Below are 8,852 nucleotides of genomic sequence, written 5' to 3'. Positions count from 1 at the left end.
TAAGTCTACGTTAAGTTTGGACGTTTTAAGTTCCACCTCAGTCATATATTTAGTATATCAATATGCAGATTTATAAATATTTTGCTGAAATTGTTTTTTTTTTTTTTCAATATCGGAAACCTCTCCAAAGCAGTCCTTTAAACCCATCCTTGCAGAGTAAATCTCAGTCTTGTGTACCGCATCCTCAAAAAATTTTCTATATAGAACTGGTTAAATCGTTGACTTTTTATTAGGAAGTATGATTTCAAAAGATTGTTTGCACTCATGAGCTGTTGAACCTTAGATCTTGAAGGGAATAATATCTCAAGATCAAGGACTTCACCACTTTGGCCAATCCCATGAGTGTTTTTAGCTGAAATAGTACAAACAAGAAGCCTCTTAAAAAAACTTCCAACTATATATGAAAAGTTTGAGAGAGATTAATTATCACATGATAGAAGGTTGATGAAGCCCGACATGTCATATCAAAACATTGCACTGTCTCTTTTCCAAGATAATTGGTAAGGCATCAAAAACCCTTTCGATTCGCTACGAGCTAAAATCTGATCTCACAAAAGCCATGCCACATCACAACCTTAGAGAACTCCTAACTGAATCATATTTTGGAACGAAATTTGTAACTTTGATCAGTAGTAATTGGAATTAGGGCCTCCTAAAAAGAAGTACTAAATTCGTTCTGAAAAATTGGAAGGAAGCCATGGTGTTCGGAGTCCATGGCAGATGGCACTCCAGAATATGAACTAGCAAAATGATTTCCTGGACATAGGATGCATCTGCATGATTTAAATCCACTCATTAAAATTAATGGAATTCCATTTACATTTCAAAATAGTAAATATGACACGTAATCATTCCAGTCACAGCTTCGTCAGGCACTAGTTTTATGATAATTGAGGTGGATCTCAGCCAACTCAGACATGGGAAAAACCAAAATCATCTACAAACAAATCCCAAACATTTTTTACAGTCGAATGTAAACATATGGATGATTATGAGAAAATCTTGGTTCAGAAATAAGTAAGATTTGATGAGCTCTAAGAAAAGGGGGAAAAATCTTGTTCACCAACCAAACTTTTTCAAGAAGTCCTTTGTTCTCTTCCTTGTCCGTGTGAAAACAATAACCACACAAGCCAGGATCCATGGAGGAAAGCTCCCACCAAAAATGTTAAATTTCTCGACCCACACTGGAGTTTCCTTCAAAACCAATGTTATTAAAATGGTTATTACTGCAACCCCCACCAAGATCTTGGTTACTGGTTTCATCAAGGAGTCCTGCAATTAGAGATTACAAATACGATAGTCATAATCAGATGCTGAAAACGGATTTCTGCAATGCCCACATACAAAGAAGAAAAAGAAAGGTCCGACTAAGATTAGCACAACTTCTTACTATTTATGTCCATGATGCTTTTCCCTGCCAAGAAAAATCAGTTGCTTACGCACAATGCACAAAGCACTGCTGTTTGCGTGAATAAGGCAGAAAAGAAACTGAAAGAAATAATGGAAAATCACATCTACAAATCCTATCTATCATTTTCAGGGCAGTGTGGGATTTAGCAATTTTTTTTTTTCTCCAAATGATCCCCGGATGAGAGGTCTTCAATGTAAAGTCCTTAAGGGCATTTGGTCATGACAATTATGCCAAGGAGCATTCAATCGGGTGATGATGGTCATGCTAATTTATTGGTCTATGTTATGAACCGGATGCAGAACGGTGACGTCGAGAAAGGGAAGAAACACGACGTTTTATATTTTAGTTAAGCTTTGCACTTTGATTAAGTTGTGTGTTTTGTTTATTTCCTTTTGCTATGCGTTTTATTGCCTGTCAGATAGGCAGCGTTCCTTTTAGTGTCGGTTTAGCATTTTCTTATGTTAGTTACAACTGGGAGGCTTGGGAGTGTTGTGCGTGGGTATAAGGGAGAGGAAGAAAGAGATGAAGGGGATCTGGAAAATTATTGCTGAACTTGTATTTTCGTTTGGGAGGAATTGGAGACCTCGAATACTCCAAGTTGTAGCCATTATCTTTATCTTCTTGTTCTTTGTTCTCTTGTATGGTTTATATTACTATTCTTTCCACTGGGTCCATAACAGTCTATGCATGAGAGGTGGTCTCTAGGACGCCCCTTGGAACATCTAAATTGACTGAATCATCATCCTAATGGTTAGGAAGCATTTGGGCAGGAAGGGAATATACAAGACTTTGCCTTTACAAAATGCTACTCTCTCCACTTCTAGCTGTTACAAAATTTCAATCTGTTAAAGGCAAATAAGTCACATTTTCCTCTTTGAGAGATAAAGAGACTTGTACTTGCAGAGATTGAACCACTACTGAGCTACATTTAATTGGGAAGGAGAGGCTGTTGGGTTCAAATACCATTCTCAAATGAGTTTTGAGAAGCTTTTATTTGAAAGATGATTAAGTGACATCAACTCAGCACTTTGGTTGAAAGCACGCCCCTCACTCAAGACTTGTCTTGAGTCAAATTCAAATTTTGGTTGGAGACCCTAAATGTTATCAAATGAACCTAACCTAAGAAGGAAGTTGCTAGAGTCAAGAAGAAGTTGAAAAAGTGGAAAAGAGATTTTATCTGGCATTATCTCATGCACTTTATCCCATGAAACTGCATTACAATCCAAACTGAAGAAATTAGGTGAATATGATGTTTACGGAAAAAGCCTATTCCTTTTGATGAAATTCCATTCTTTGGATATTGAAAAACAATGAGGGAGTCCAAAGGACGTCACAACCATTGCCTCTATGGTCCTATTTTTTGGCTTAATCATGTGATTAAACCCAGAGATAAAGTTGAAATCATATCTTACTAGAAGATATAAGGTTTCTTGGTTGGGGAGATCTTTTCACCAATGACACCAAACGTGAACAGGAGGAAGAAATATATGCATTGGATACAATCGACTGGTTTTAAATTGCTTTTAATCGAACCTACAAATTATGATTCAATATATCTTTCTTTTCTTACACTTTCTCAACAACGGAACAGAATTCCGGCCAATTTATCTAATATTTCCTTTCTCTATGAATCATGTTTCCTAGTTTTCTCAGCAATCAAACAGATAATTTTATCGACAATATGCAGAAAATTTAAGGAGAAGAAAAAAAAAATCAATTTATCCAAAATGGACAACAAAATCTACGATAGAAGTACCTTGGGCTCCCCATCGACGTAAATCACCGATCCGTCTCTGTAAGTCAACACAGACCGTCCGTTCCTCGAGTTGAACCGGATCGCGAGGCCGCGCCCCGACCTTGGATTGAATGCAAAGATTGACTTGAACCCGTATTTGTCAAGGATATCTCGGACCTCGAGCTGGTCCTGGTCCCAGCCGCCCAGGCTAGACTTGAACACGTCGATCGGACCCTTACCCTGCCTGAACAGACGGATCTCCACCTCTGGAACCTTGGTCTTCACGGTTCTCGTGCTCCGGCTCTGGTCCGTAGGTTGAGGAGAACCGTCCGGATCCGAACCCGCTTCCTCGATTTCTGGGACTATTTCGGCAGCTTCGGCCTCCTTCTCTGTCTTCTCCATTTAGCTCTGGCCGTCTTGTGCTCAACCAAAGAGTTTCTGTTTAACGCTGTGTAATACACTAAATTATTTCTATTTATTAATATATGATAAATTATTTATCACATAAAATAAAATAAAAAATTAATCATTCAAAAAAATCAATTGAATTGTGGAGCTTCACTCGAGTATTTTTTAGAAGTTTGATTATTTCTATTAATTAATATAAATATATTATATATTAAAATTTAGATACTAAAATAAGTTTTCATGATAAATAAAATTTTAATCATGTTCCATTTTTTAAATAACTCCCCATATATTATTTTTAAAATCAATTTGATTCTTTTAGACAATCAAATTGTAATATTAGCAAGAAATTATTCAACATATAGAAAAACCAAGTTGATGCCATTAATATATTCGTATTGATGTATTATTTAGTATAGAATCAAATCTATTATCTAACAGTCTAATGACCTGATGGTATATGACCTGGTTCTCCAAATGAAAAATCTGAGTTCAAAACCCCTATCCTCTTATATAAAAAAAAAAATCTATTGATTTAAAAAAAGATTAAGATAAATTATATATATATATATATATATATTATAGGTGAATTCTTATCTTTCACACAATTATGGATGTGTCTAAGACTCTGAAATCAAATTGTGTCATGTAAATATTTTATTAAGATGTTGTTTGGATTGAAAAAGTATTTCATCTAATTATTACAATTTTTTCAAACTTCCGCACAAAATACAATACATAATTCAACTTTTTTAAATTTCAAAATAAAAATAATATTTTAATAATATTTTATCAAACTTTCAACTTTTATCTCATCTCAACTCAATATCCAAACCTCCCATAAGTGTGCAATTCACGTCGACTTATAAATAGGATTTTTCGCCCAAAATCATTGTATCTGTATAGAAACGCATGCTGCATCGCAACGAGGCATACTTTAAGGGACATTAGAGAACATCTTTTGTTCTTTTATTTTTTCTGTTTTTCATGCATTAAAAACAAGAACATCACCCACATTTCTCCTCAAAACTGTTAACGAATGTAAATTGTAATGCCTTGAAGATTCAACACTTCAGTTGCTTGGTCATTGGCATCATGCTATGCAGAGGTTGTTGAATCTTGAGTAGAGCAATGGAAACAGACACTGCTGCTAAATCTACCATTCAATATACATGAATTGCAAGAAAAAAAAAAAATACATCCCAGAATTTCAACCTCTACATTCATGCAATAAAAAGATGTAAAACTATCTAGTTTGTCTAAACTTGTTTAGATCCCACATAAATCTCATCGGCTGTCTGCATACATGAATAATTCAATCAAACTACCAGATGTTTGTACATGTAATTTCGGGCTATTCGTTTCCTGATAAAAACTACCAGATACTAGAAAGGAAGAAACTCCATTAAATTGGCTCCATATCCTCGCCATTGCATGCTTCAGAAAAACATCCATGCCACATCCACCTCTTTGCTTCAAAAGGCTAGAATAAAAGTAGGTATGAGTGTTCAACTTTGGAGGATTTTTAATATGATTGCTGAAGAAAACTAGATTACCAAAAAGGCAATAGGAAGCAAACCATTCCAGCTTGCTTACTGATTAGAAGCAACATGTCAGCAAAGGAAGATATGTGAACTAAGTGGATGTGTGTGTGCCGGGATGTGCAGATTTGTGTGTCAAAGCGTGTGTCTGCATGTGGGAAAACATAGAGAGAAGTCTACCCTCAGTATTATTAGTGTGTGCTTGTTGCATGCTCTGATTTGCTGAAATAGGATGATGAGTCCAACCACCCAGCAATCTTTGCTCTTTCAACATAATTTGTGTACTGTTTCTTTGCATCAGGAACATCCAGAGCCAAGTCATCGAGTGATTCAAAAACCCTCCCAAAACCCTCAGTCATCTGGTTCATGGTTATGAGTCCAGAACCAAAACACTCCTCGAGTAAACTCCACAATTTTTCGTTCTTCTTCTCCATGATTGTCACCAAAGCTTTCTTGACAATCTCATGGTGAAAAAATGGCATGCCTAACTCCTTTATGCAGCAACAAGCCTCTCTAATGTCCCCTCCAGACTCAAACTCCTCTAGCAGCTTTCCAATCTTGTCCTTCACATCCTCGACTGCCCACCCAGGCCTGCTGCTTCCCCCACCACCCCAACACCTTAGGATCCGCTCCCCTGAAAGTCGAGCCTTTAGTAATGACCTTGCCATTTGAAGTACTTTGCTCCCAATTGACTCCGGCCCTACACACTGGGTTCCAATCTCTTCCAAGTGTTGTGGAGCCAGGACTTCATCCACTTCTGCTCTAGCTAAAAACATTGCAAGGTCCTCAACAACAACTGGGTTATCCAGAGCAGTGTCATCGGCAGATTCTATCAACATTGTGAACCCATTTACAACATCCTCAGCTGGAAAATACAGAGATGACAGCAACACAGAAGCCATTTCCTTCTCCCTACTCTTCCGGTCCATTGCTAGAGTTATCAGTTTCTTAACAAAGAGAGCATTCAATTCTGCTGAACAAGTCTTGTCTTCCGATTCTAGAAAATTACTTACCTCTGATATATCACCAGACAAGAAGTATTCTTGAATAGTAGATTGAGCCTTCATCTTGAATATTTTGGCAGAGCCGACATCTAATGCTTGCTTTCCTGGCTCCAGTTTAAGTGACTTCAATGATGAAGCACACAGCCATCCCTCTGATGCTGCCTTGGAGATCAGTGACTGCAATATTCCCCTCGCATTAGGTATATCAAGTGATAAGTCATCGACTGTGTCAATCATCCGACCAAAGCCTTTTGATATTTGACTTGAGTTGATTAAACCTTCTTCCACAGCTTCCTTCAGCAAATCCAGTAGCTGTCCTTCAGCTTGCCGTCTCTCCATTGCCATTATAAGAGCCCTTTTAACTATTTCATGGTGGAAGAATGGAACTTTCAAATCGTTGATGCATCTGCAAGCCTCTTTCATATCACTACTATTTACATACTCCATCAACAAATTTATAATCCTAGCCTTCACATTCTCAGCTGTTTTATTCATGCTACCTCCCCACCGCCTCTCAATCAAATCTGCATGAAGAGGGGCTGCTAAATATCCCTTCTCACACCTTTTTAAGACTTCAACCCCTTTTGAATCCTTAGGTAATGAAGCCATTTCTTTAGTCAGAAATGCAGGAGGAAGTATGTCATCAACCACAGCTCGAGCAATGAACAAAGCAAGAACATCAACTGTGTCTGGTATATCCACAATCAAGTCATCCGCAGATTTTACCAATTTACTGAAGCCTTTGTAAACTTGTGGGGGGTCAACCACATCGGCATATAGCGAAGATAACAGAGCAGCAGCCATTTCTTTTTCTTTGTCATGCCTATCCATAGCCATCGACACAAGTTTTTTGACAAAATAGAATCTATAGCGAGGGTTTCCAAGTTCTCTCAATTCATTCGAAGTTGAGGCAACATCATCAGTGACAAAGTATTCCTCCACTATTATGATAGCCTTCTTTTTGTACTCCTCAAAATCCCCTGTCGACTTTCCTGCATCTAAAGGTTCGCATTCCTACAAAGAATTATATTTTTTCAGAAGTTAGTAACTGCAATGAACAATTCCAGCATAAAAACAAGCAATCTTACTGACTTTTCATCTCTTGGTAATGTTTTACAATCCTGCAAAGGTGAGACATAGACGCATAAAGTAACTGCCTACCTCACTGCTATCATAGTTTGGGTCATTAGGGTCCAGAAAATAGGTACCATCTGTATCAAGTAACCCTCCCCAGGTACCTTTTCCCCATAACCACCTGCATCATGAAAGTAGTTCATTAGAAAATAATATGAAAATTACTCATCCAGTTCAAAATCAGATAGCAAGCACATGTCATGTATATTTTAATCGCAAATATATAATGCAATGAAGGACATTAGATGCCCAATACTTCATTTTTATGCATCTCTATGTCATCAGAATAGTAGTCCACAAACATGCAAATATGCCAATGAGGCCAACCTAAGCTACCAAGAGAGAAATGCTCTCCAAGATATCCTTTTTTAGCACCATGACTTCCGGGCTATCTGTTCTAACATTTCAAAACCAGAGTTCTCAGGCTCAGATTTTTTCAGCCAATAAATGATGCAAGCGAAAAATTAACACATTGATCCGGTATCAATATAACAAAAAGGTACATTTTACCTTTTTTAGGACGCCCGTCTTTTGGAGAATGTGAAGACCTATCATGCTTGAATGGGCTATGTTTTCCATGCACCCTTGGAGACCTTGGTGACTTTGGGGACATTGGTGACTTTGGGGACATTGGAGACTTGGGAGAAGTCTTCAACAAAGAAACAGATAGCCGATCTGCACTATCTAAGGCAGACTTGTGAACCTTCCGACGCTCATTTGATGCAGAACCATTGCCGATATCCATCAAGCGTATATGCTGAAATCCTCTTCTCACTCTCTAGTACCAAGAAAACAGATCACGCAATCAATTTGCAGAGAGAGACTAACAACACTGCATTAATTTATTATTTAAAAAAAAAAAAAAAAAAAACTTCACCCTCTCTAATCCCTTGCCCTCTCATAGCACCGTAAAATTACTATACATCTACAATATTACTGGGTGCTATAAGAACCTTAAAAAAACCCAGTCTGAAATAATATACCAGCTTTCTTATTTCATAGAACAGGCATCAAAAGAAAAGGACTCGAATATAAGAACCAAAAACAATTAACTAGAGTAAAGGTGTATGTATCGCACAGAACATCTACAGCAGCTAAATTCAAGCTCTTCCAACAAATGGATTAATCACCCAGAAAAAAATTATATATATAAATTTCCAAAAACAGGAAACAAAAACGAAGATGTTCTTTCTTTTACTGAAAACGCAAGCATTTTGCTTGTAATAAATAAAATCTTTCAGAAAAGCAAACAAAATGAGAAAGAAATCTACCAAATGCTCTCCACTTCCTCCCTCCCCTTCTTAGCCATACTCAGTATCTTACAAACGACATTCCATACAACCAAAAACTGTAACCGTAGAAACCAATAAAAAAACCTTACTTTTTATGGTCTTTTACGAGAAGAAACCCAACACCGATGATCTGGTTTCCTTTGTTGGTGTTAAATTGTTAACCTATGCTGTACTGAAGTTTCAACGCCAAACAAGCTTTTGGTTCTCGTTCCAGTTTTTTTTTTTTTTTTTCGGAGGAAGTTGCAAAACGCTAGGACGTTATATGTCGTTGGATTAAAATCAATGCGGACCTTAAGGAATTTTGCCAATGGACGGCTTAGATCTTCT

At 37.3% G+C, this 8,852-nt stretch overlaps 2 protein-coding genes across 2 annotated transcripts; both read right to left on the bottom strand.

Moving 5' to 3' along the window:
• Positions 1-801: 801 nt before the first annotated feature.
• On the bottom strand, positions 802-3,610 carry LOC121244844. Its single transcript, XM_041143065.1, has 2 exons — positions 3,168-3,610; positions 802-1,272 (listed from the first exon to the last, which is right to left on the bottom strand). The coding sequence occupies exons 1-2, from the start codon at positions 3,546-3,548 to the stop codon at positions 1,060-1,062; spliced, it is 594 nt and encodes a 197-aa protein (XP_040998999.1). The 5' UTR covers positions 3,549-3,610; the 3' UTR covers positions 802-1,059.
• Positions 3,611-4,639: 1,029 nt separating this feature from the next.
• On the bottom strand, positions 4,640-8,757 carry LOC121243907 (MA3 DOMAIN-CONTAINING TRANSLATION REGULATORY FACTOR 2). The gene is made up of 5 exons (XM_041141966.1): positions 8,615-8,757; positions 7,737-8,011; positions 7,261-7,354; positions 5,276-7,113; positions 4,640-5,037 (listed from the first exon to the last, which is right to left on the bottom strand). The coding sequence occupies exons 2-4, from the start codon at positions 7,976-7,978 to the stop codon at positions 5,287-5,289; spliced, it is 2,163 nt and encodes a 720-aa protein (XP_040997900.1). The 5' UTR covers positions 7,979-8,011; positions 8,615-8,757; the 3' UTR covers positions 4,640-5,037; positions 5,276-5,286.
• Positions 8,758-8,852: the final 95 nt, after the last annotated feature.

This window comes from Juglans microcarpa x Juglans regia, chromosome 8S (assembly GCF_004785595.1).
Source record: "Juglans microcarpa x Juglans regia isolate MS1-56 chromosome 8S, Jm3101_v1.0, whole genome shotgun sequence".
Classification (NCBI taxonomy): Eukaryota; Viridiplantae; Streptophyta; class Magnoliopsida; order Fagales; family Juglandaceae; genus Juglans; species Juglans microcarpa x Juglans regia.
The sequence above is the reverse complement of the archived record's forward strand: the minus strand, read 5'-3'. Positions and strand labels throughout refer to the sequence as shown.